Below are 26554 nucleotides of genomic sequence, written 5' to 3'. Positions count from 1 at the left end.
CCGTCCCCCGTCCTCCGACCCCCCCCATCCTCCATCCCCCGACTCCCCACCCCCCACCCACCACACTCCAGCCTGCCCTGCCCAACCCCCTCCGGCCTCCACCTCTGAGGGCACGCGCCTGATCTAGAGGCCGCTTGGTCCCGAGGAGGTTGCCTAAGCTGTGTGGCCACGCCCCCAGGATGCGCTCTGACCAATGAGAGTTACTTCCCTTCCCCTGGGCCCGCTCCTGCCACAGCAAGCTGCTAACGGTTTTAACGGTCCTAATAGTTTGTGAAGCCTTTAATCTTGGGCCAGGTTCGCTGACCTACATTTCACCACATACTGCTGTGCAACACCCAGCCTACACACACCTGACGAGATGGACCCTCACACCTGCATACTCATACCCTGCTGTCCACCCACACCTTGCCCTGAATCCCCTCGCTGATGCAGACGCTCTCAGATAGTTATAGATGGCTGTCTAAGCCGTGAAGTGGCTTGAGATCACCAATGAAGGAGTATGAATGGAAAACAGATTGTATTGAGTCCCAAGACACGCAAAGTTTAGAGGCTTCAATGAGGAAAAAGCAGCAAAAGAGTCAGAGTAGGAGTGGTTAGGGATAGGGGAGGAACACAGCAGTGACTGAGGAGTTGTGGAAGCCTCCAGGACCATCCATCAAAGAGGAAGTTAAGTGTCAGATGCTGCTAATGAATCAAGGAAAATGAGAATTAACTATTGGTGACCTTGACAGGAGCAGTTTTAGTAATGTAGAGGGGACAAAAACCTGATTGGTATGTGGTTTCAAAAGACTTAGCTGATAAAAGACTGGTACATAAAATGTATTTCAAAATATTCAACAATAGGAAAAAACTTTGAAGATAGAACACCTCTCCAGAGAAGATACACCGATGGCAAATAAACAGGAAAAATGTTCAACAGTGTATGTCATTAGAGAAACAAAATAAATAAACAAAAGATACCACTGTGCACCAGTTGTCCAAGTACTCAGTCATGTCTGACTCTTTGTGACCCCCATGGACTGTAGCACACCAGGTTTCCCTGTCCTTCACTATCTCCTGGAGTTTGCTCAAACTCAGGTCCGTTGAGTTGGTGATGCCATCCAGCCATCTCGTCCTCTGTCACCCCCTTCTCCTCTTGCCTTCAATCTTTCCCAGCAACAAAAAGAATTGCCAAAACCCAGAAGCTGGCAACACAAAATGCTGGTGAGGACGTGGAGCAACAGGAACTCTCATCCATTGCTGATGGGAATGCTGAATGTACAGCCACTTCAGAGTACGTTTTGACAGTTTCTTATAAAACTAAACTTATGGAGAAGGAAATGGCAATCCACGCCAGTATTCTTGCCTGGAGAATCCCATGGGTTGAGCCTGGTAGGCTACAGTCCATGGGGTCGCAAAGAGTCGAATACGACCGAGCGACTTCACTTCTTCATTGAACCTTAGAAATACAGACTGTAGTTGCTGAAAGTTTTCAGTATTTCTTGAAAAATAATGCAGTGATAGTCACACTGAGTAACTGTTGGAATCACACTGAGCTTAGGTAAAGTACATTGTTTAGAATTTTTTTCCCCCTTTGTCATAGTCCCCTCCTGAGAGGTTTACCTGATAAAAATGAAAAGGTATATTGAAGTGATTGTAGGTCAGATCACTGCCACAGACATAGCTTTAATGGTAGGCCCACTTACTTTAAGCAGCATTTAACTGTGTGAAATTCTAGCTCCATTAAAAGATCTGTTGATGTTGGCTGTCATAGAATTTGACTTGCATTAACGTCTAAGAGGTTCTGCTGAGAATAATTTTTATGTGTATCATTGTATTTATTAAATTTGGGAAAGAAACAGGAGGGAACGGCAGTTTGAATAAGTTTATTCTCTTTTGAGTTCTTAGAAGGATATCAGTATCCACAGGCCAATTTTTGACCCCAGGGTCATTTATTTTGGGTGTCCGCATTTCTGGATCATCTGTCTGCCCTGTCATTATGTCTGTGCTCAATGAATGCCAGGTAGTTTTGTATAACCACAAATGAAATGGAACTCAGATCAACTGTAAACAGAAAATAATAGTCATACACAGCATTTTGGAGTGAAATATAGCCAGATTTGAGTTAAAAAAAAAACAAACAAACTAAACTTACTCTTACCAATGATCCATCAATCATGCTCTTTGGTATTTACCCAAAAAAGTTGAAAATGTATGCATGCAGAAAAACCTGCACATAGATATTTATAACAGCTTTATTCATAATTGCCAAAACTTGGAAGCAACTGAGATTTCATCTTCAGTAGGTAAATGGATAAATAAACTGTAGTACATCCAGACAATGAAATATTATTCAGGACTAAGAAAGAGTTATCCATTAAGCTATGAAAAGACATGGAGGAAACTTAAATACATTTTATTTACTAAATGAAAGAGACCAATCTTGAAAAGGCTACCTACTGCAGGATTCCAACTGTATGACGTTCTGGAAAAGGCAAAACTATGAAGATAGTAAAAAGATCACTAGTTGCCAGGGCCTACAGTGGGCGGGAGGGTTGAATAAGTGAAGCACAGAGGATTTTTAGGGCAGTGAAACTATTGTGTATGATACTATTAGGTTGGTGCAAATGTTACTTCAGTTTTGGACTGTGAACTTTAAATCATAACTAGGCTCAGGCACATCTTTATTCATTGAAATAGGAGCCATTACAATCAACATAATTCTGCCAATAAGAAATGTGTGTTTATTCCTGTAGCATAAAAATCCATGCTTCAGGAATTGAGGAACTCTTGGAAAGCATTTTCTGCCTCCTGCTGGTTGTGGAAGCATTTTCCCTGCAAAAAGTTGTCAAGATGCTTGAAGTGGTAGTCAGTTGGCAAGAGGTCAGGTAAATATGGCCAATGAGGCAAAATTTCATAGCCCAAATTGTTCAGCTTTTGAAGCATTGTTTGTGTGATGTGCAGTCAGGTGCTGTGGAGAAGAATTGGACCCTTTCTGTTGACCATTGCCACAGGCATTGTAGGTTTTGGTGCATCTCATTGATTTGTTGAGAATACTTCTCAAATGTCATGGTTTCACTGGCATTCAGAAAGCTGTAGTGGATTAAACCATCAGCAGATCACCAAACAGGGATCATGACCTTTCTTTTGGTGCAAGTTTGGCTTTAAAAAGAGCTTTGGAGCTTCTTCTCGGTCCAGTCACTGAGCAGGTTGTTGCCAGTTGTCATATAAAATCCCACTTTTGTCACATGTCACAATCTGAGAAATGGTTTGTGGTTGTTGCATAGCATAAGAGAAGATGACCCTTCAAAACTATTTTTTTTTTAAATTTTCAGTCAACTCATGAGGCACCCACTTATCCAGCTTTTTCACCTTTCCAATTTGCCAAATGCCAAATGCCAAATGACCATAGATTGGTTAATGTTGAGTTCTTGGGCAACTTCTCATGTAGTTGTGAGAAGATCAGCTTTGATGATTGCTCTTGGTTAGTAGTTACCAACTTCTGCTGGCCGACCAGTGTGCTCCTCATCCTCAAGGGTCTTGTCTCTTTTGCAAATCTTCTTAAACCACCACTGCACTGTACGTTCATTAGCAGTTCCTGGGCCAAATGCATCATTGATCTTGTGTCTGCTGCTTTACAAACCATTTTGAACTCGAGTTAGAAAATTGCTCGAATTTGCTTCTTATCTGACATCATTTCCCTGGTCTAAAATAAATATAAAATAAATGACAATAAGTCATTAGCAAAAACACATAAAGGAAGAAATACATATTAAAATGATGTATAACAACCACATTTATTTTAAAATGTATTCCAATATCAAATGGCAACTTTCAGCAATGCAAAACTTCAATTACTTTTGCACCAACCTAATATAATGGTGCATACACATCATTATGTATTATACATTTGTCCAAATCCATAGAAGGTAACTCACCAGAAGTGAACTCTAAGGTAATCTTTGGACTTTGGGTGATAATGATGCGTTGATCTTGGATCAACATTTATAATAAATGTACACATGTGTGGGAGCAGAAAGTATATGAGAAATCTGTGGACATTCTGCTCCATTTTTCAGAGAGCCTAAAATTAAAAGATTAAACCTATTTAAAAAAATAAATTATTAAAAAAAAGAGCAAGAGGAGAGATTTGGCACATCTACACAATGGAAAACTACTAAGCAATAAAAAGGAATAAACAGCTGACAGGTACAATGACATGGATAGTTCTCAAAATAATTATACTGAGTGAGAAGACAAATTCACAAAAGAACACATACTGAATGATTCCATTTACATAAAGTTCTAGAAAATGCAAATTAATCTATCATAATAGAAAGACAGCCTCAGCAGTTGCCTGAGGCCAATGAATGCCCTAGAGAAGGAATACCAATGGGCAAAAATAAAGTTGAGGGTGAAAGATATGCTTGCTTCTTGATCGTGGTTATGTTTCGTAGGTATATACATAAATCAAATTGTGTCAAATTATACAATTTTTTGTTTGTTTTTTTGGCCATATCTCACCTTTTGTGGGATCTTAGTTCCCTATGAGGGATTGAACCTGGGCCCTTGGCAGTGAAAGCGCCAACTCCTAACCACTGTACTGCCAGGGAATTCCCTCTACAACTACTTGACTTACCATTTTTAAGATTTATCTCTATGGATTCAAGTATCTGTAGCCGATTTATGGCAACTCCAATATTTTATTGTGTAATTATAGGCCAGTTTTCTCATTGTGCTCTAACCATTCAGCCTTTTTATAGTTCTTCCCCTATACAGATATAGCAATGAACTTCCTGTAGTTGTGAATACATGTGGGAGGGGATCTCCAGAGTAACTATACTAATAGGGTGGATTTTCTGGCTAGTAGGGCTTGTGCCAATGACACAAGCCCTACTGAGTGTTTCCCGTTGTTGAACTTTTCACTGGCACATTTTTAGAGGCTCATCACCAGCTTCTTCATGTTAGAAAAGGGAGTGAAATGTTCACATGCCTATGTTATAAATGAGAGAGAGAATAATCTGCCTAAGGCTAGCTTGGAATGGAACCATGGTGTCAGATATTTTCATGCTGCTGCTTTTGCTCCACCGTTATGCTCTCTCCTCCTTCACTTGGGACCTTGTAACATTGACCTGCCAACAGTTACTGTTCTCGGTTACCACAAACTCCTGAGAACTTGACGGAGCCTTATTCTGAAGCAGCATTTTTATCCTAAGAGCCACCAGTCCCTTTAGCATTGCTTCTGACTCCATGAAATATATTCTAAATTTATATCCCTGGCAGTATGGTTACAGTTTTAAAAATACAGGATTTGCCTCTAAAATGTTCTTTGCTATTTCATTGTGAGTTCATCAGACTCCACTGTGAAGCCTTATATGTTTCTATATATAAGAACTCTCCCAAGCTGAGAGGCAGGTTTTAGTGCTGAGGGGCAGGTTTCTCTCAAAGAGAAGAACAAAGCAGAAAGCACAAAGAGAGTAGCAGGCTGGGCACTGCCTCAACAATCAGGAGCATTGTGTAGTCACAACCTCCCTTTGTCACTAAGCAACAAGAAATTGACCTGCTGAGATGCTCCTTCTCCAGAAGTAGCCTGAAAAAGACAAGAGGAAAGTTTATCTTTTCTGCTCCTTTACCGGAAAGATGCAAAGTGCTTTAGTAGGCTCCTGGGTAAGAATGCACTTTACAATTAATCCTAGCCCCTGGCCCTGGGGTAGTACCTGAAATTTGAATGACTCAAGGGAGTAAAGTGAGAAGGGTTTTATCTAGCCTCCAGGCTAGAGGAGAACCCCCCAACTGCCCATTCTTGCTCTGCCTTTCTGTGGGCCCCCTAGAGCTGACCTATTCTTCCTGACACCATGCCCCCTTCCTTGTGTCCTGGTCTCAGGCCTTGATTAGGTGATCGTCTTAGTCCTCTTGCCACCCCATTTATTCCCAGTCTTTTGTTTGATCTTCCCAAACTTCTGTAGTTTGACTGCTCTCTAGACAGGGAACATCTTGAGAGTAAAGACTTTTTCCTTCTAGCCCTATGTCCCATGCCTGGAATACAGTCAAGGCCCAGTAAATACTGTTGAAATAAACTGAATAGAGAGGAAGGTCTGACAGTAGTAGAAGGATGGACAGACAAGTTGGATGACCTAAGCCCTCAGTGGGATGAAAAGATAAGAAGCCTATTTTGATGGCCAGAGGCCAGCTTGGGACAGGTTCTTTCTGCCCAGGGCTGTGACTGTGGAGTGGGCTAGACAGACTATCCTCTCCAGGGAGCGCTGAGAACAATGAGGTCGGGCCACAGGACTTCCCTGGCAGGACATGGTCAACCATGTTGTAAGCCTCATGACATCAGTACAATACAGCTTCTTATACCCCTGATGGGTGCTCATTTCTGTCTTCTGCCAGTCCTTGTCTCTGAAATTCTCTCCAAAAGTATCCACTTTTGGTGAAGTACTTCTTTTGGGAAGTTCATCCGTTGTTCCAGTTTCAGATGGTGCACTATTCGCCCCAGAATAGCAAAGTGTGCGACAAACAGGTGTTCATGACTTTGTCAACAGGTGCAGAATATGGATCAATTTAATCTTTGCTCTTCAGGGACCTGTGATCTTTATTAATTCAGGGAGGACAAGGAAGGAAACTTCCTCTCAGATCCCTCAGGAAAGGACCTCACCACCAGATAGTGTCCCTGTTCTCAAAACTCTGCTCAGTGCTTCCTAAGTCACCCCAACTTAGAACCCATTTGGTTCCCTCCATTACTGAGGTCTTCCCTTGCTCTTAGAATCCATATTCCTAATCCAATCCAGGCCCTGTCCCTCCCTGACCGCCTCACTTCTCTTCGTCTTGCTCACAGTCTTTTTTAGTCAATAAGGCCTTTTTTTGTTGTTGTTTCTCTCTCTCTCTTTTTTTTTTTTGGTTCTTCCAACACAAGTCTCTCTCTGCCTTCTGAATCTTTGCACTTGCAGTTCTCACACATAGGATGCTCTTTGACTGCTCCTTACGTGGCTGATTCCTCCTCACGTTCAGGTACCACCCCCATTGTCATGAGATGCTATCCCCTGCTGCCTGTCACTCTGGATCCAGTCATCAGGTTCTTTCTTTCCTGACTCTAGTCACTTGTCTTACTTCCTCCCTAGAAGAAAGGTTCACAGGAGCCGGGTCTTTCTGTCTTTTCACTGCTGCAGGTTGCCAGCCCATATTAGGATGCTCTAAAGAAAGAGACAGAGGAAGGAAGAGAGGAAGGAGAGGAAGGAGGGAAGGGAGACAGAGAGAGAAGGAGAGAGGGAGGTGAGAAGAAGAAAGGAAGGAATCCTTTGCTTACACACATAACCCTCCCAAGTTGCCCAGCACAGCTGAGGCCAACTGTTCTAATGATGGATGGAGACATTCCTCTGTTGGTTCCTCTCCAGGGTGTCCCTCCTCCTCTGATTCTTTTTATTCTGTCAGGAAAGCCCAGGAAAGGCTTCTAGCCTGGGAAGTCTGAGACTTGGGAGGGGGCTTTGGGTGGGCTTCACCCTCAAGCCTGCCTTGTTACAGCACAACAGTGGCTTCTATGGGCACTACAGAGGCCAATTCAGGAGTGACAGTGCTCGAGAATACCGCCTTGCAGCCAAGCCCCAGCCTCCAGCAGTGTTCCTGCAGCGCTGTCAGGTAGGAAGCAGCCCTGCAAGCAGCTGGGCCACATTCTGCTGCTCTCAGGCCGCAAGAGCAACATCCTCAGCCCAACCACAGCTGAACTGACACCCAAGGCCAGCCTATCCCCAGGACTTGCATGAGGCCTGGGCCCTCGTCCCTGAAATGTCAGATCTTCCCCTGACTGATAGGGTGCATAAGAGCTGGTACTGGGCTGGACAGTGCTGCTCACGCTCTTTCTAAATGGAGGAAGGATCAGGGCCAAGGTGGGATGGGTGATCATGGAGTGAGAGCCTCCAGAATCCAAGAAGTAAGCCTTGAGTTTTGCAGACAACTGTCCTTCAGCATGAATTCCTTGATGCCCTAAAAGTCAGTGGCCTAGCTCACAGTCAGCCTCATAGTCCAGGGGCTCAGGAATGAGAAGGAAGCCTCCTCTGATCAGGAGAACAGCATGAAAAGTGGCAGGTATCCACCCCCATGGGCTTCCTTAGTGCCTCCAAAGGTAAAGAATCTGCTTACAAGGCGGGAGACCCAAGTTTAATCCCTGGGTCGAGAAGATTCCCTGGAAAAGGGCATGGCAACCCACTCCAGTATTCTTGCCTGGAGACTCCCATGGACAGAGGGGCCTAGCAGGCTGCAGTCCATAGGGTCACACAGAGTCAGACACGACTGAAGCAATTTAGTTAGCACACACGCATGCACACATTCACCTCCATGTGTGATCAAGGAGGACTGGTAGGAGTGATGGCAGAAGTGGCCTAGAGTGGCTGCAAGAGGCTCCCGGATAACAGGAGAGGGGTGCTGGACTCCTATGCCCTCCATGCTTCCAGGCCTAGAGACAAGGAGAGAGCGCTGAGCGTCAGTGAGTGGCCCAACAGCAAAAAGCCCACTCAAAACGGGAGCACTCAGGAGTGCATTCATATACAGGGGTAGGTGTGGGGGCTTCAGGGGAAGGCAGTCTCACAGAGTGGTAACAACCAAGTGGCCAGTACTGCTGGGCCTGAAGGGGCAAGAGGAAGGCATGGCTTCTAGAACCCAGGAGAGAGTGGTGTGGAGAGGGCCATCCTGAGAGAAGTGGTAAGACACAGGCAAGGGAGGGCTGTCCTGAAAGGGAGCCCAGAGAAGAAAAATCTCCTTCTTCTCCTCCATCTCCTCTCTGGCTTCCTTTCAGGTCCAAAGGAAGTCAGCCTGGTGAGAACTGAGTTCACATCAGACTCCTGGGAAAGAGCAGGGTGGAGGAGGGACCTGGAGGTGTGCCTGGAACCTGCCCCGCCCACTGCAGCTTCTTGCTTCCGGCCTCCAGCCAGGTCCTACTCGCTCCGCCATCTGGATTCGCTACAAATTGCTTTCCCAGGCCAGGAGCAGGGTCTTGGAGTCTGCCATGCCGCAGAGCCTGAGCTTCCTCACCGTGCTCAGTTGGAAGGGCTGTCTGTCACTGCGTACTGAGCCAGGCCCAAATGCGACTCCAGACTGCCAGTCTGGAGCCACCTCCCCCGAGAGAATGATGAGATCTGGGCAGTGCGGGGACAGAGGCAACCTGGGCACGTCCTGCTTGGTGTCTGTAGTAGCCCTCAGGCGGTAGTTCTCATCCCAAAGACCTGAATGTCCTCTCAACCTGTCCCCCCAAGAACAGAGTAGGGGACATATTTGGGGACCTGTTTTGATTAAAGTCAAGACTAGTTATATGCTGGCATTATCATCAACCCCAAATAGCATGATCTATGTGTCTTGGGCTTTAGGTTGTACAAATGCCAGGTCTCCTGACTCTAGATCTAAAGCCGTTTTAATTAGTGGAACTGCTCTGGGAAGGTGCACATTTTTTTCCCCCTTATTTGCTGAGAGATACCAGGTGTCAGCTAGCTGACTGCAGCTATTCTTGTTGAAAACCTTTCCAATATGTGGCATCCATTTACCTTTAGTTTGGGGCAGATATGAATTTTGTCATTCAGATGCAAGAAAATTCTTTTTTCTTTTTACTCTTTTTTTCTTCTAAACCAGATTAATTTATTTCTAGCCTTCACCTGCCTGACTCTTGGGAAATGTAATCCTGGGCTTATTTGTTCTCCAGGTCAGACCAGAATGCCAGGGCCTCATGGTTGGAGGCAGGTCCTGTCGTACCGTGATTGCTGTGTGTCGCTGTCTCTGCCCCATCCCCACCACACCTCAGTCTGCCACAGAGCTCCCCCGCCCCAACTCAGTAGCCCCCTAACTGCATGCTGTTCAGCCTCCACAGGGCCTCCTAGCCCTCCCACAGGCAAACACTGACCCATCCAGGAAACCTACTTCTCCCCCAAGGGCTCTTCAGCTTGTATCCTAGCCCAAGCCCTACCTGCTCAGAGGCCATGGGCTTTACTACCCGAATGGAAAAGGAGCCCTTGGTGGTTTAGAAGCAAAGATGCAGGTGAAATTCTCCTTGGGGACAAGAATACTCTGAACTGCCTGGGCGGAGAGGAAATGACTGCACTTTTCACCAGGCTCCCACAGTTGTGAGAATAAAACTCAAGTCAGTGGGAGTTGATAGATTATCCTGTCACTGTAAGAATAGTGAGTTTCCAAAGTCAGAGCTGCCTTCAACAGCCGAGGCATCCACATTCTAGGGCTGTGTACAGTTCCATGGCTAAGGATAGAGATGCAGGAAGAATCGGGGGAGGGGGCAGTTGGAATATACCCCAGACCCCCAGATTTTTTAATTGAAATTTTTATTGAGATGACTGTAGATTCATAGGCAGTTGGAAGAAGTTGTAAAGAGAGATCCCTTTTATGACTCGCCCAGTTTCCTCAGTGGTAACATTTTGCAAATCTATAATAGACTATCACCATGAGGACATTGACACGGATGTAATTCACCTCTCTCATTCAAATTTCCCATTTGTGTGTTTTAAGATCTATAAAGTCTTGGAATTCCCTCGTGGTCCAGTGGTTAGGCCTCCATGCTGTCACTGCTGAGGGCCCGGGGTTCCATCTCTGGTTGGAGAGCAAAGACCCCACAAGCCATGTGGTGCATCAAAAAAAAATCTATAAAATCTTTTTTAAAAATAATTTTTATTGGAGTATAGTTGATTTACAATGTTGTGTTCCTGCTGTACAGCAAGGTGAATCCGTTACACATGTATATATATCCACTGTTTAGATTCTATTCCTATATAGGTCATTACAGAGTATTACTTAGAGTTCCCTGTGCTATATAGTAGGTTCTTTTTTAAAATAATATTATTTTAAAAAACCATTTATTTATTGGACTGTGCTGTGTCTTACAGCATGAAAGATCTTACTAAAAACAAAAAACCTTTGATCTTTATTGAAGCATGTGAAAGTGAAAGTCACTCAGTCGTGTCAGATTCTTTGCAACTATACAGTCCATGGAATTCTCCCAGCCAGAATACTGGAGTGGGTAGCTGTTCCCTTCTCCAGCGGATCTTCCCAACTGAGGGAGTGAACCCGGGTTTCCCACATTGCAGGTGGATTCTTTACCAGCTGAGCCACCAGGGAAGCCCATGAATACTAGAGTGGGTAACCTATCCCTTCTCCAGCAGATCTTCCTGACCCAGGAATTGAACCGGGGTCTCCTGTGTTGCAGGTGGATTCTTTACCAGCTGAGCTACCAGGGAAGCCCCTCACTGAAGCATGTGGGATCTTTAATTGTGGCATGGGAACTCTTAGTTCCCATGTGAGATCTCATTCCCTGACCACGGATTGAACCCAGGCCCCCTGCCTTGGGAGCTCAGAATCTTAGCCACTGAACCACCAGGGAGTCCCTGTCCTTGTTCATTGATTTAACAGCAAATATGTATTGAGCACAGTGCCAAGCTCGGTGCTGGAGTTACAGATGTGAGTAAGACAGACCTTACCCATGAGGCACTTGTGTTCTAGTCAGGGGCATCAGATGAATAGCAACATACATAGTCATACAATGTGTTAGAAGGTGAAAAATGCAGGGTTGGGGCGATGGAACTCTAGTGGTCAAGGAAAGCCTCCCAAGTAACAGGTGAGAGGGAGTCATGGCCAGCCAGGAGAAGAGTCCCAGGCAGAAGTAAGAGGTAGTTCAAAGGTGTGAGGTGGAAGTAGCTAGAGTGTTTGAGGAGCAGTGAGGATGCAGTGTGGCTGGAGGTAGTGAAGAAATCAATATCATGTGGGTCTCATGGACCACTATGATGACTTTGACTTTTATAAACTTGAGAAACTATTGATTTTTGGCAAACCAGGAGTGTGATCTGACTTACATATTAAGAGTTATTTTACCTGCTAAGAGTACAGTAGGCTGGAGGGGCAAGGCTGGAAGCAGGGACACCAAGTGGGAAGCTCTTGCAGTATTCAGGCATCAGAAGAATGTGGCTTAGACCAGAGAAGGCAGTGGCCATGATGAGAAGTAGTCTGATCTGGGTACATATTGAAGGAAGTATCAATAGGATTTCCTGGCCCTCTGGATTCAGGGTATGAAAGAAAAGAATCAAGCGGCCTCTGGGGTGTTTGGCAAGATCTAACTGCCATGACCTGAGCTGGGGGAGCCTGTCAGTGGGGTGGTTTTGTGAAATGATCCAGAACCAAGACATGTGTTTGGAGATGTCTGTTAGACATTTACATGGAAATATGGAGCAGGCAGTTGGCTAATTAGTCTGAAGTTCAGGAGAGAGCTCAAGCTATCAAGAAAAATGTCAGTTTCCAGGTAGTATAATATTTAGGGCCAAGAGCCTGGGTCACTGATGAGACACTAAAAGAGGAGAGAGCTGGAGCCTAGTCGTGAACAATCTAGGGTTAAAGGCCCGGTGTGAAACTTAAAGTGCTGCCCCACTGATGAAGGATGTCCGGTAAGATGCCTCAGCCCCTCTCTCAATCAGAGACCCCAAAGCTTCTGCTTCAAGGGCAAGTGCTGGGATGAGATGTTCCAGGAATAAGCTGTTGCTTTAATTTGTATCTGCCTTTTCAAGGTGTTGGCAGTTTAGGGGTGGTGGCTCCTGGCAACTTCTCTCCATTATGGGACCTTCAAATAGCATATTAGGGACAGCTAAGCATCATTTTCCCCCATTCACCCTCTTTCTTTCTGTCTTTCAAGGAGCCACCACAGCAACACTTCTTCTCCAAGCATGACAACCGCACTTCCTTCGATAAGGTGAGTGCTGGAGAGAGGAAGAACAATGGGCAGCCCTCCAGCCTAGGTTGAAATTGAGGTAGGGTGGAGGGGATAAGACCTGGTGGGCAGAGCAGGCTCCTTTATCCAGAGGAGTGTTTGTCTGCCTGATAACCTCTTTCCTCTGGCAAACAGCCATTCCCCAAACAGAGGTCCCTCTGCTTTGGCTTCCTCCACATTTGCCTGAAAATGTGCAAATATCCTAGGGCCACTGACTTTCTGGGGCTCCATTCACTCTGGAATGGAAGGCATGGCTGGGATGCAGTTCAAAGAGTCTGGGGTACAGGCCAGGGAGGCCAGGCATCACCAGGCCTGCTGGGGTATAGGAGGGGCCCAAGGAATCACCTGGTGCCAAGACTGTGGGCTAAGGGCCCGTACCGTTGAGAAGGGCCCCTACTGCCTGCTGCAGGGAATCGGAAGGCGGAAAGACTTGGAGCGCCTGTGGCAGCAGCATACCTTCCTGCGCTGGGCACCCTGTGAACTGGAGTTGCGCCAGCCGCGGCCCCTCGAATCCTCCTACCAGACCGAATTCCGGTCAGGGCCAGGACTCGGGGACCTCCCCCAGCGCCTTGTCCACTTTGTGCAGATCCAGCCTCTCCGCGTTAACACCACCTACCAGCAGAATTTCTGCCAGCCATCCCGGGGTGGCCACTGTGGCAGCGACAACATGGGCCCCCAGACCCCAGTCACCAACCCACTGCCTGACCTCCCGGGGATCCCCAGACCCAAGCTGCTGCAGCATTATCTTCACGCTGGGGTCTCTGAGTGTCTAAACTGGTCCAGAACATTAAACAAGGATGGCTGACCCAGAGGTCTGTGCTTGCAGCCCGAGAGGTCTCAGAGGCTGGAGAACAGTAAGATGGGCCCTCCGCCTGCCTCCTGTGTTGCTTGTGCCGTGGCACCTTGTGCTAACAGCCCAGGCTAACGGTCCATGAGGGTTACCTTGGACACAGCATGTGGGTTCCAGGACCCCAAATCCGTTCTGGCCACAAACCCAACCATGAACCTCCTGCAATCAGTATGGTTGCAGGGAAAGCAGAGTCAGCAGTCCCTACTGGTGGGCAGCAAAGAGTGGAGGAGTAGGCCAGGGCTGGCAGCTTTGCTTCTTCTGGGAGGCTACTGCCTCCAGGGCATCTGGTGAGTGGCCACACTGCCATGCCTAAGAGATAGCTTCCCCACAGTTGGTACAGAGGGACCCAACCCCCACTGGACCCCCACCCCCACCACGGAGGTGATGCTGTGTGACATGGATCTGGAGATCATCTTAATTCTATGGTATTTGTTCTGTGAGCTCTAACACCCAGGGCAGTGGGAGAGGGTGGTCATCCAAGTCACAGAAGAGGAGCGCAGGCTTTGGTGGGGCTGAGACACACACCAGAACCCTTTGAGGGCTGAGGCCAGATCCTAAAGGCTCCTCTAGACCCTCATCCCTAGGAAAACTGAGGTCCCCAGAAGAGAGCCAGGGACACAGGGATAACATAGGAGTCCACAGCAGAGGCCACAAGCCGGAGTTAGCAGCACTTTTACTTCCACATCTGAACCCCCGGGTCCTCACAACAGCCCTGTGAGGTAGGCAGGGCAGGAAGGTCCCCGAGGTCCCCATTTACAGATGAGGATGCTGAGGCACAGAGAGGTGAAGTGACTTGCCCGAGGTCACACAGCCAGCAGTGTGAAGGGCCCACAGTCAATGTTCTTCTGGCCCTCTGGAGGTCCCCACATCGACGCCTACACCCCTCTGTGTTCCCGCCCTCTCTGAACTCTTCTGGGTCTACGGGGGCCTTCCAGGCAGGCTGACAGCGAAGAGTTTTCAGGAATAGCCATTGGGGTGGGCCTGATCAACTCCAGGCAGGCACCGAGCCGTGGGGCAGGAGGCCAATTCTGCCCTCTCCCACTTCCCAGTTGGTCAGAGGCCCAGTAATTTCCAGAGCAAGGGTGGAGCTGGGCATCATGGTCCACGAATGGATGGGAGTAAAGGTGGGTCGAAGGGTCTGGGTGTCCTGTGCTAAAAATGAAGGCCACCCCGACGGCCCAGGGGCAGCGTCTCAAGTGCCCCGGCCTGTGCCTCCCTCACCCCACAGAGCCACAGTGAGCTTTCTCAGCAGCGAAAGGAACCACAGACACCTGCTCCTGGCACAGAACTGCTCCTGTGGACAGGTCCCATCAGGCACTCAGACCCCATCGCGCAGACACAGGGCCTCCACAGCCTGACTGGGACCCTGGGCCACACCCCCGATGGCAAACAGCCGAGGCCCAGCCTGCAGACTAGAACAGGAGCAGCGGGCTGTGGGCATAGCTGGCAGTGCCTCCCAGCGGCGCCGTGCCAGGCTGAAGCCCTCTACAGAGCCCAGGGGACACGGCTGGTTTCCTGCCAGAAGGAGACAGAGCATGTAAAGGGCACAGGCTGCAGCGGCTGTAGCTCGTTTGCTCCCTGAGCCCACAGCATGGCCCAGCATACGCTGCCCCAGGATGGGATACCCAAGGCCTTGCTACCCGTTGCCCCCACTTCATTACTCATTTATCTATTCATTCACATTCCTACTTCTCCATTCATTCAGTGGTCATTTGTCCTGTTTCTATCTTCTGGGCCCCTGCCGCTACAGAACCCACAGTTAGGTGCTGAGAGACACCCCAAAGGCTGAGCCAGGTAGACTACCCACTGACTGTTGGGAAAGGAAAACTCATAAAGTACTGACCCCTGGAGTACCTAGAGAAGGGCAGGAGGTGGTGCTCATGCGGAGGGCTACTGCTTCCTGTCTCGGGCTCCCCTCCTATCCCAAGCCCCACAGAGACTTACCAAGGCCCCCAATGGCCACGACATGGTCCCCAAGCGAGCCGACCACAAAGTCAGCTCTCTTGTCCCTCATGCGCAGGCTGCGGGGCAGCTTGGTCCAGGAGCCTGCAGGAGAGGTGAGGAGGTGAGGGCTAGCCCCCTCACGCACTCTGCACCCCTCCATCCCATGGAGAGTGGGAGGGTAGCCCACACCAACCACTGCTCACCATGCTCCAGGTCGAACATCTCCACAGTGTTGACAAAGTGTGGGCGGGAGTAGAAATTGTGGGGCCCGGGCTGCTGCAGGCCACCCAGGCTAAAGACGCTGCCTTCGGCCATGGCACAGCCGGCAAAGGCCCGGCGGCTGGGCAGGCTTGGGTGTCGGGTCCAGGTACGGGCCTCCAGATCAAAGGCCTCAAAAGCAGTCACTGGGAGCTTGCCCTGGCGGCCCCCTGCCAATGGAATTGGGGCACCTGGGAGGCCCTTCTTTTACCAGGTTGCTGAGCCTTTACCACTGCCCGCCCTAGCCACCCATACCCAGCTGTGTGCATACCAGAGCATGGATCAACCCCAAAGATCCTTAGGCACTGGGCTTTGGTTTTCCAGCCTTAGCAGGCCCACTGAAAGAGCCTCAGAGCAACCCTGACTCAACCCAACAAAGCTGCTCTTGTCCCACCATTCCAGACTAACCTATAGGGATAAATTTGAAGCTTCTGGACTTCAAACCACTTTGGCACATCCCCAGGTCCTTACCCAGGACATAGATCTTGTTTCCATGCAGGAAGGTAGAGGCCCCATAGCAGGGTGTGGGCATCGAGGGCAGTGACAGCCAGCAGTCTCGGCGGGGTTCATACACCCGAACCTGGGCCTGGGGGGCCGTGTCAGGGCCCATTCCCCCCAGTGCATACACCATACCATCTGCAGAGAAAAGAGTAACACAGACTATCCCTGGGCCTGGCCACAGTCCTCCACCCTGACAATTGCCCTGGTCAGGCCTGGGGGTGGCTTGGGGCACACCTATTTATGGTACCCCTCTCTAGCAGCAGAAACCCTTCTGCCTTCGTGGTGTGGGGGCTGGGAGAGCTAGGATCCCCACTCTGGCCAGGCCCTCTTCAAGTGAAGAGCAGGAGGCAGTTGATCTAATTATAATCTGTCTCCGTCTCCCTGGAGACGCTATGGCAACCAAGTCTGGCATCCAAGCAGGACCGTGGTCAGACCTGGAGGCCACAAGGTGGGAATTACCATGGGGGAATTGGGGGGAGTGGTTTAAGCCAGGGGTGGGGGCCATATGGAGATCTGTTAAACAGAGAGCTCAGATTGGGGAGAGGGTGTGGGATCAGCTGGGGGACTGGGAGAAGGAGCCTGGGCCTGCAGGATGAGGGTCCTGTCCACGAGCCTCCTGCGAGCACTTTTGTACCCTGTCCTCTCACTAGAGAAGGTTCTTGCCCCGTGACAGCCTCAGAGTCAGCTGGGGGCAAGTCTGAGGGCCTCGGGGAGATGGCCAGTCAGCTAAGGGCTTCCATGGCAACTGCCTCCAGGCCAGCTTGGCTTTTGTCCATCTCCATCTCCCAGGTTTGTTTGTGTGGCGCGAGGAATTTAAGCACTCGCTGGGCTCTGAGCCAAGGCCCTGGTCCCCTCCTCCCCTCCCAGACTATTTATAACTATGGGAGCTATTGGGCCACCCCTTCTGGTCTCTCAGAGAGGAGGAATGGGGCAGGGAGGCGGCCTGGCCCTCCCGTCATGCTGGCGGCTAGCCAGGGCTCTGAGGCCCACCTCACAGCTGGAAAACTCAGTCAAGCCTGCTGCTGGCCCAGCTCAAAGCTGGGTAGGGAAGGCTACAGGAGGCAAATCCATGTCCAGAGCACCTAGGCAAAATGTACAGCTCCCACCCAGCCTCTGAAGGTAAAGGGACCAAGTCAGGAAAGAATGGAGGCTACTGGGGCACCTGACAGACCTTCCCTGGGAGGCGACTCACCTCTCTCCACAGTTGCAACCCCCATGGCAGCCTGAGGGAGAGTGGCCCGACGCTCCCAACGGCCCTCATCAGCCAGGAAGGCCTCCACAGCAGCTACTGGACTCTGGCCCTCATCCACACCGCCCACCACTAGCACCTGCTTGCCCAGTACCACAGCAGCCGCGCCAGCCCGGGCAGTGGGCAGGGGCGCCAGTGCCACCCACGTGTGCGAGGCCATATCCAATGTCTCGGCAGTGTCCAAAGGCAGTCCAGCCCGGCCACAGCCCCCCAACACAAGCAGGTGCCCATCCTGGAACGCCACTGTGCCATATACCCGGCAGGTGGGCATGGGTGGGAACACCTGCCAAGCAAAGGCCCGGCCTCCTCCTGTAGCCATGGTGTTCACCTATAGTGGCAGGCCATGCTATCTGCTCAGGCTGCAGGCCTCAGTGAAAGGCATGATGGGGCCTCATCTTGACTCTAAGGGGGCTATAAGGGAGTGTGGGGCCAGTCCAGGGACTTGGTCTTCACCTACAGAAGAGACGGAAAATGAAGAGTCAGAGCCACTGACCAGCCCCCCAGGATACTGATGAGCACCCTGGCCCCAAACTGCTTGGGAAAAGCAGAGGGAGGACCCACCCCCACTGGCTACCACACTGTTGTGGATTCCCTCCTGGAGTGGGAAGGAGGGCAGTCTCCCAATTACCCAGGCAATTTCCCCGCTTCCTCTGGGGCTTGAGGAACTCTCCTCCCATACCTTGCCCTCACCTAGCTGCTCCCTGGTTGAATCTAGGTCTAGGTGGGAGGTAAAGTAACTAGAATAGGACTTTCCACACTAGCCCCGTTCCCTTCCCCTCAACAGTCCACACCCTGGTGCTCTGCATCGGTGGAGTTAGACTGGACCCTCCCCCTTACTGGCTTCCAGGGTGCTCTGGACAGCCACTGGGATCTCCCACCTACTGCCAAAGATCAGACTCGGTATCCTTACATCCCGTTTGAGAATCATCCCATAGAGTCCATCCATTCCTCAACAAAAGACCAAGATCAGGGTCCTGGAACCGGGAGGGGAGGGGCTGGAGGCCAGAGTCCCACATTTCGCTTCAAGGTCTATCCTCAGGGGTCTGCCCATGCCCCGTCCCCGGGGACCTGATGTCCGGAAAGGGGAGGAGGGTGATTTGGGGAACCTAGGAGCACTGCACTCTAGGTTCCCTGAGTCCAGGGCGTTGCCAGCAGAAATGGATAGCTGGACTTTACAGCAGACCCCCAAGTTCCCAGTCTTCTCCTTTTCCAAGGGGGGCCATATTCCTAGGACCCCTGGCGCCAGGGCCTCCTGGCCCCAAACTTCCAGCTCGGGTAACGGGGGCGGGTTGGGGGGGGAGGGGGGCGGGTCCTGACGAGCGTGTTTGGGGCTCTACACCCCGCGCCCCAAACTTCCCCTGAGCGCAGCTCCCGCGGGACTCACCGGCCCGGGCTCCGGCGCCGCCGGGCGCAGGGTCCACGGCTCTGGCTCCGCTGGTGCCGGCTCTGGCTGGGGCTGAGGCCGGGCTCCGGCGGGGTTCAGGCTCTGCTCCGGCGCGGGGCGGGGCTGGACGGGGTCCGCCCCTCGTCCCCCCTCGCGACTCGGGAAACCCTTCCCCCTGCTTTAACCCTGCACCTGCCGTGGCCGGAGCAGGGCGTACCGACCTATGGTCACCGGCACACGGGTGAACAGACAGACGGACACGTGGACACTGGGCCTGCCCAGGATTTGGGGTCCGACCTCGGGCAGCGGGGAGAAAGGAAGCGGCGATGGGCCTCACGACACGTGTAGAATGCGGGCGGTTCTGAGCGGGACCCAGCCTGGGAGCACCCGCGAAGGGTCCGACCGGGAGAACCTGGGGAATTAGGGAGCGGGCGCCCGCCCACCGCTACTGCGCTCTTAAGAGCCCACGACAGGCTTTGCGGCGGCGCCCCCTTGAGGCCTCTTAGGGAAAGGCCTGGGACTTGGCGGAGGCAATGGCTGGGTCTCCCTTCCCCAAGCTCGGACAGGGCACAGAAGAGGTTGTCTGATGCACATCGAGGCTAGCCGTGGGTGGAGGAGCAGAAGGTGCCAGCCTCAGTACTTGACAGGCCCTTCCACAGGTCTGGGTGGGGACAGTTTGTGTGGGGGAGTGTAACTGAGCAAAGGATGAAGAGTCAGAGGCCACAGACCTCCCAGTCAGGTCACTCTGGGCTTATCCCGTGGGGCCTAAGGCCTGGGCTACTCTGGGACCCAAGGCACTTTGTGACTGTCCATCCTCACGGTCCTGTGCCTGCCTCTAGCCAACTCGGGGGTCAGGCCAAAGCAAGTTGGTGTGACAGAGGCCGACCTACCTTAGACCCAGACCCTGGCTCATCCTATCTTCTCAGCATTAAGAGTACTGGCTGAGTCTGTGAGCTGGGGCCCATTTGTACAGGTCAGTGGTCACCTAAGAGCAGAGGTCCTCAGGGATGTTTGTGCTTGCTACCATCCTGTCCCTATTTTATAAACAGTCTGCCTCATTTTCCCCAGAAGCACACCTGGAGACTGAGACACAAATGCACATAGTTAATGTGGGCAATGAGGACAGGAAGCGCCAGCAGAAGAGTGGCAAGAAGACAGGGAAACCAGCCAATTAAGGGTGTGTCAAACAAGTTCCCACTCTGGGCAACAGGGACCAAATCCTGCTGGGGACTCTGGGAGCCAGCACAGAACATGGGCCTCACATTATTGTTCCAATCAGAGCAAGGGTTGCTAAGGTACTGATTCTCAAACCTCCATCAGAAATGGGCTGAGAGGAGCTCCGGGGCATGAATACCTTAGCCTGCCTTCTCCACGACCAGAGAGTCTTCAGTCCCTTTCAGGGCCTGGCAGATGAAGTTAGAGGGCCTGCAGGGAAATGGTGCCAAGGCTGGTTACAGATCCTGGTAGAAGGCTTCCATCCTCCCACTCCATTCTCTCAACATGCTCCTCACTCAAACCACTGGTACCTTCCTCCTCAGAGTATTCACACTCTCCTGCACACCCTCTCACATTTCTCACTATTCCCTTTCCAGGCCTCTTCCCCCTCTCCTTTCCAGCAATTAAGCACATGAAAGCGTCCTACCTTTAGCTCCCTCCCAGCACCCGAAGTCCCTCCAGTGTCCCCTTCCTTCCAATCAAACTCTTGAAGTCATCTTCTCTTACAAGTTCCACTGCCTTAACGTCAACCTTATATCTACTACCACTGGTCCTCAAAACTTGGTCTTGCCAAAGTCACCAGGGCACACCATAAAAAATGGGGGAGGGGCTCTGTGATCTTTTTCGTAACTGAAATTTTGCTGGCATCTTCAAAGCTTCACCCCTTGTAACCTTGGCTTTCTCCTGTTTCTTGTTCTGCCTCTTGGAGTCTTTTACAGGCCCTGCTTCCTCTCCCACCCTAGGAAGAGGCTCCTCAAGACCCAGCCTTAGCTTTCCTCCTTGGCACACAGACTCCCTCCTGGGGTGATCCCTTCAAGACCAGTGGCCTCCTTCACATCTAGATCTTCACCACATCTCTGCTTTGGTGGATATGGGTCTAGGGGCCATCACTCAGGGCTAGAAAAGATGCCAAATGGAGGGACTTCCCTCGTGGTCCAGTGGTTAAGAATCTGCCTTGCAAAGCAAGGAATACAGGTTCAATCACTGCTCAGGGTACTAAGATCCCACATGCCTCAGAGCAACTAAGCCCATGTGCCATAACCAGAGAGTCCATGCACCACAACAAGAGCATGACACAACGAAGATCCTGTGTGCCGGACACAAAGCTAAGACCTGACACAACTAAGACACAGCTAAGACCTGACACAGCCAAATAAATAGCTAAAAGATGCCAAGTGGAAAGCAAGGGCTGGATCCTGGGATGACCCTGAAGTCTCTTCAACCTCATCTCATCTGATCCCAGTCAGCATCCACCAGAGTCTAGGTCAAGTCAGACTTGGTCCTGATGAATGATCCCAGAGAGCTCCATCCCAGATATATTGGGTGCCAAGAGGCAGAAGGATCAGCCTCCCCTCAGAGAACTAGACCCCAGACCACTTTCCCTCAGCCATACCATTCCCCTAGTTCTAATGTCTGGAATGGATACAGACTGGGGATGGACCTACCCTTTTTTGTCCTCCATTTTGCACTGACTTCTAGACTGGACATCACTAGAGATGTATCCTCTTTTCGGGACACATCTAGGCCCATGCCATCCCTGGAGGCTGGGCTCTGCTTCTTCATGGAAGTGGATTCTGTTTACACAGGCCTGGCCCCACTTGCATACAGAGGGCAACACTGCTGGCTTTGGAGAAGCTGTGGAAGAGAACTTGGGCAGAAGGTGAGGCTGAATTAGTCCTAAGAATGAACAGTTAATTCTCAACCATGGATGGGGCAGAAATGGGGCTCACGCACAGTTGGGGACTGAGAGTGCTAAGGTGGGACTTCCTGATTGCACCCTCTGAAACCCTGGCCTTTGAGAGCCCACAATTTCCTTCTCTCTACCAACACAAGGGGACTAGAAGCATTGACTAGAGGAGCAGGAGAGTTTGCATTTCCTGCTGGATATATTGGCTATGCTTAAAGGCACAAAGGACCCCAACCACCAGGGCTGAGGTCCTGAGGTGCTTAGGGGCACAAGGTTAGGCCTAGGATGGAGTGTTTTTCTCTTTAGGGGTGCCCAGACCCCTCTGTATAGGCAGAGAAACATAGAGTAGCCAGAGGATCCTGGGGTTTTATGGGGAATGAGGAGGGCTATTAACCAGTGCCCAGATGAAGCATCCAGACACCCTCTGTGACTGCCCATAGGCTTCTAAAAGCACCTCTGCCCCTCACACTCCTGCACAGGCTCCCAAAGGTTTAGAGCGGTCCCTGCTGCCACCTCCTCCAGGAAGTCGTCTCTGGTTCCTATTCGTCCGGCTCCTAGACTTTGGGGGAAACGGGGGTCTCGGGGGGTCAAGGGTCATTAGGGCGGGCCAGGTCCCGGAAGCGGAAGCGCGGTGACTTCCGGTGCGCAGCAGGCGGCCATGTTGGATCAGCGAAGGCGGTGCAGAGGCGCGTCCTGGGTCCCCGCGGCGTCGCCGGTAGGTTGGGGCCGCGGGCCTAGCCACGCCGCGGAGGGGCCGTCCGCGAGGCGGCAGGGCGGTGGGCCGGGTGGCCGGCTCTTTCGGGACCAGCGCCCTCCGGTGGCCGGGATGAAACACCCCCCCCACCCCGTGCCCAGAGACCCCACCCTCGGGCTGTGCGACCCGGTCGGGCTCCCACTGCCTACCCGTACATTTCGCTGCCTCCAAGGTCCCCCGCGTCAGCTCTCGGCTTGGGCACCAGGAACGCGGACTCCCAACCTGAGGCCCCTGATCTTCCCTACCCCGGTTCCGCTTGGATGGGGCTGCTCTCGTCCCGCATTTGTCATCAGTTTCCCCTGCCGGCCCCAGGGATAGTTGAGAAGTCAAGGGTCGGGCTGCAGCCTCTGTTTTCCGGAGCCTTTTGGAAAGCCCAGAAGACCCCTCCCAAGGGCCCTGGCCAATCTGGGCGGAAGAGCCCCAATTTACCCACAACATCCTTATTGTACAGTTCACAGTTCTGGGAACTACCCCCCTTGGCGGGGGTGGGGGTGGGGTAATAAAAGAACCAAAGTCATGTACAGGGACTGTACTTGGAGAATGGCCTCCGGAGAGGGGAAGTGCCTGAGACACCTGAGGATCCAAGAATATTTCCAAACAAAGGGCCCCAGGGCACTTCCTCCAGGGAGTTCTGAAACTTCTGCTCCATTAGGGTGGAGGAGGAAGCTGCACAGACGCACCTCCTGGCTCCAGGGACCTGCCTGATCCCAGCTGATCTTTTAATGCTCCTGTGCAGCTGCGGAGCTCCCTCTGGGACCCCTCAGTGCCGGATTGGGCTAGATTATTAGTCCTGATTGACGGCCTGCAGCTTCTTCAGAGAAGCCTGGGACAACTTGGTTCTTGCCAGAAGCTCCAAATGGGCAGTATCAGATCTCTTGGGCCCACTTTATTAAGCATCTTACTTGGAGTCTGTGGCTCCCACTGTCAGACTTTGTGCTCTTGGTCTGGCTGCCTGGCCCCAGGCTGCCTGATTGTCTAGTTGTTGTTCAGTCAGTTAGTCGTGTCCAACTCTTTGAGACCTCATGGACTGCAGCACGCCAGGCTTCCCTGTCCTTCATCTTCAGAAGCTTGCTCAAACTCAAGTCCTTTGATTGTCTAGAGATAATTTATTAGTACCTGCTACTCATCATCTTTTTCCTTTCTGTTGAAGGAGAGGCTGGCTCTTTCTCTGGGGTTGCTCTCCATGGCTCTAGTGCTAGGAATTGTACCTCTGAGTGCCTTGGCTGGGAACTCTGAAAGCCAGAAATGGTCATGAATTTGGGGTGTGAGTCTGGGCCCTTAGGCTGACATTCAAGCAGCGTTCAAAGCTTGAACTGCACTGCTTTCCCTGCCTTTTCCAGCTGACCCTCCCAGCCCTGACCACAGATTCAAGTCACAGCAGGTTTGCCCTACTCTTTCTCATTTCGGAGCCATTGCATTGGCTGTTCCCCCTTTTGTACCATCTCCACCTGGTCCTTTCATGTTCATCACTCACATGCCACATGGATATTCCTCTCGGGAATCCTTCCGTTGGCAAGCTGAGCTGTATGCCAGTGTGCGTCCCAAGAACCTTAAGGGTATCTCTATCTTGCCTTCTATACAGGGCTCCTGGCAGACAGAGGTATTTACCTGTATTCCCAGTGTTGAGTTTAGTACTAGGATTTTGGCCAAACTCAGATCTTTCCAGGGGCCCAGCAGTAGGTTGGATAGCTCTGATTATGGGCATGTATCCTGAAGAAACTGTTTGACCCATATGAGTTCACCACCTACCTCCCAACGCACGCTTCACCTTGGTAGGTGGAAAAGCTTGAGGTTTTGCTCTATGGAGTGTTTGTCACACTCTGACCAGGCCCCTGTGTGTCCATGGATATTATGAATGCTGGCCCTGATTGACCTGTCTGTCCTGGCCCCTCTCATGGTGCCCTTCTTGACTCTCTTCCTCTTGCCTTGGAGGTGCCAGCTGCTGGTTTGTGGATCCCCAGACAGACCTGTAGTGCCTAATGCCATGAGCGTGGTGGTGCAGCATGTGGAGGAGAAAGCTGTGCACTCCTGGTCACGGATCTCCACGGCGGGGAAGAAGGCCTTGGAGGAAGCGCTGCTTGTCTTCAACCCCATGAGCCAGGATCTCAGTGCCACTGAGGCCCAGCTTGTGGCCTTCCTGCAGGGCCTGCGGGATGATGGCTTCCAGCCTACTATCCTGCGCAGCGGCGATGTCTATGGCTATAGTTCGTGCACAGCCAACCCTCCAAGCCAGACAAAACTTCAGGCTCGTGCCCCCACCCCAGCTGCCACATCACCTCCAGCCAGTGCTCCCCAAACTGCCGTGCGGCTGCCTGCGGGCCGGGCCACGCTGCTCCCCATGCCACTGTCTGGCAGGCTGGCCAAAGCGTCCACCCCAGGCCTCGCCAAGCATGCTACCACCAACCTGCTGCTGAGCTCCCTGAAGCAATCAAGTGCCGGCCGTGCCCAGGGTGCGGCGGTGGGCTTTCCCACCCACCTCTACCCAGGTGTTTACCCTGCCATGCGACTCTCCGTTGTCCTTGAGGCCCTAGTTCCCATCAAAACTCCTGTGGCCTGCTTGGGTGCCAAACCCAAGGCGCAATCACTGCAGCTGTCACTTGGGGACTCCCCCCTGAAGGTGAGGAAAGGTCCAGGGAAGAGGCTGGGGAATGCCCAGCTCAAAGCTCCCAGAAAAGCCACAAGCAAGGGCTCCAAGTGTCTGGCTCAAAGAGGCCCCAGGTCTGGACCCCGACAAGGCGCTGGGCTCCAGAGCAAGACCTGCAAAGTCACTGGGTCTCTCGGTGGCCCACGAGTGAAAGATGGCGGTGCTCTGGGCACGAAAGCGGCTCAGGCCAAAGCTGCCTGTGCCCAGGCCAAGGTGGCTCAAACACAGGCCACAGCCACCCAGGCCCGGGCCAAAGCCAAGGCTGTGCGGGCCAGGGCCAAGGCTAAGGCAGCTCGGATCAAGGCCAGAGAAGTGCGGGCCAGGGCCAAGGCCAAAGCAGTGCAGGCCAAGGCAAAGGTGGCTCGGACCCAGCCCAGGGGCAGGGGCAGGCCAAAAGGGTCTATTCAGGGCAGGACTGCAAGGAGGAGCCGGAAAAGCCGCCCTGAGACTGTGGGGCAGAAGAGGAAAAGAACAGAGGAAGCAAAGGACCTTTCTCCCCGCAAGAGAACACGGCTTGGGCCCCGATCCCCTAAGGTGCAGCTCGGACCTGGAACAGCAAGGCTGCTGAAGTTCAGGGCCATCAAGGTGGACAGACTGGCCTCAGATGACGAGGTGCGGCAGCAGGCTCAGCGGATCCTCCGTGTGAACCTTTCCCCTGTAATACCACTGCAGCCTTTGCCACCACACTCAGCACCCTGACTCCTTGACACAGCAGTGTTTGGGGAAACCAAGCCCTGTTGTGTGTGTGGCCAGCGACACAGTGTGCAATGCACATGGATTCCACAAGCCCGAGGACTCCGGGTGCCTCTCCAGGGCCCTGAGGGCCACTGACCTCCTTGCAGAGACTGGAGGAGGTGGGGTGGGCGGGCAGACGGGAGGGGCGGTCTCATGGCGCAGCGCACTGTGATTTATTCTTCAAGTTGTATGTCTGCTGTCCACCTATCACGTTTTATACCTTTCCACCTTCCAGTCTCCCCGCCTGCCCTTTCTGGTCTTTTTCGCATATGTGACTGCTGGGAGGCCAGCTTGAGCGGATAGGAAAAGTAGCCCCAGGAACAAGGATGCCAGAGAGGAGCCTGGTAGCCTGGGGAACGTCATGGGTATGAGTGAAAGGGGGGCGGCCGAGCCACTCAAGTGGGACACCTCCCCTTGGGGCTGCCCTGGTGTGTTGCCCAGATAGGCCCCTTGGAGGAGGACAGCAGGTGACTACTTGGGGCAGCTTGCAGCCACAGGTTTTTAGTCCAGGGAACGGGTGGTGCAGACAGCTGGCCTTGTCTACTGTGGCTGAAACCTTGGGGCCTTGTCGGGGCTTGTCTGGGGCAGGGCCAGGCCTAAATGGGCTGAAGT

General features: G+C 51.8%; 4 protein-coding genes across 6 annotated transcripts in view; 2 read left to right on the top strand and 2 right to left on the bottom strand.

Annotated features, from left to right (window-relative positions):
• CCDC36 (coiled-coil domain containing 36) overlaps positions 1-152 on the bottom strand; it is a 28218-nt gene extending 28066 nt beyond the window's left edge. Inside the window, exon 1 of the mRNA XM_027523271.1 lies at positions 103-152. The gene's annotated coding sequence lies outside the window, so the exon portion shown is untranslated. The remainder of the gene's footprint in view (positions 1-102) is intronic.
• Positions 153-7401: 7249 nt separating this feature from the next.
• Positions 7402-14002, top strand: C22H3orf84 (chromosome 22 C3orf84 homolog; the record flags this gene model as incomplete). Its single annotated transcript, XM_027523001.1, has 3 exons — positions 7402-7614; positions 12647-12703; positions 13110-14002. Coding segments are annotated over 3 exons (687 nt in total), but the record flags the coding sequence as incomplete, so codon positions are not given.
• Positions 14003-14226: 224 nt separating this feature from the next.
• KLHDC8B (kelch domain containing 8B) lies at positions 14227-22968 on the bottom strand. 3 transcript variants are annotated; one of them, XM_027522997.1, is made up of 8 exons: positions 22713-22968; positions 21568-21770; positions 18908-20332; positions 17467-17976; positions 16182-16409; positions 15719-15943; positions 15516-15617; positions 14227-15086 (listed from the first exon to the last, which is right to left on the bottom strand). In XM_027522997.1, the coding sequence occupies exons 4-8, from the start codon at positions 17840-17842 to the stop codon at positions 14890-14892; spliced, it is 1128 nt and encodes a 375-aa protein (XP_027378798.1). In that variant the 5' UTR covers positions 17843-17976; positions 18908-20332; positions 21568-21770; positions 22713-22968; the 3' UTR covers positions 14227-14889. The 3 variants fall into 3 exon arrangements, with proteins under 3 accessions (XP_027378798.1, XP_027378800.1, XP_027378799.1); XM_027522999.1 differs by lacking the exons at positions 21568-21770; positions 22713-22968 and having other exon boundaries at positions 16245-16409; positions 18908-19358; XM_027522998.1 differs by lacking the exons at positions 18908-20332; positions 21568-21770; positions 22713-22968 and adding an exon at positions 18434-18817.
• On the top strand, positions 22421-26170 carry CCDC71 (coiled-coil domain containing 71). The gene is made up of 2 exons (XM_027522996.1): positions 22421-22524; positions 24496-26170. The coding sequence occupies exon 2, from the start codon at positions 24548-24550 to the stop codon at positions 25904-25906; it is 1359 nt and encodes a 452-aa protein (XP_027378797.1). The 5' UTR covers positions 22421-22524; positions 24496-24547; the 3' UTR covers positions 25907-26170.
• The last annotated feature ends 384 nt before the right edge of the window (positions 26171-26554 follow it).

Source organism: Bos indicus x Bos taurus, chromosome 22 (genome assembly GCF_003369695.1).
Source record: "Bos indicus x Bos taurus breed Angus x Brahman F1 hybrid chromosome 22, Bos_hybrid_MaternalHap_v2.0, whole genome shotgun sequence".
NCBI classification, from domain to species: Eukaryota; Metazoa; Chordata; class Mammalia; order Artiodactyla; family Bovidae; genus Bos; species Bos indicus x Bos taurus.
This window is presented reverse-complemented; position numbering and strand designations above follow the sequence as displayed.

What these genes read in the sequence shown, in the direction of transcription:
- KLHDC8B (XM_027522997.1), bottom strand. Translation starts at nt 17,842, where the DNA reads ATGGCTACAGGAGGAGGCCGGGCCTTTGCTTGGCAGGTGTTCCCACCC. An exon ending in GGTTGCAACTGTGGAGAGAG is followed by an intron (nt 16,410 to 17,466) that starts GTGAGTCGCCTC and finishes TTTTCTCTGCAG; the next exon opens with ATGGTATGGTGTATGCACTG. An exon ending in CGTGGCCATTGGGGGCCTTG is followed by an intron (nt 15,087 to 15,515) that starts GTAAGTCTCTGT and finishes TCCTTCTGGCAG; the next exon opens with GAAACCAGCCGTGTCCCCTG.
- CCDC71 (XM_027522996.1), top strand. Translation starts at nt 24,548, where the DNA reads ATGAGCGTGGTGGTGCAGCATGTGGAGGAGAAAGCTGTGCACTCCTGG.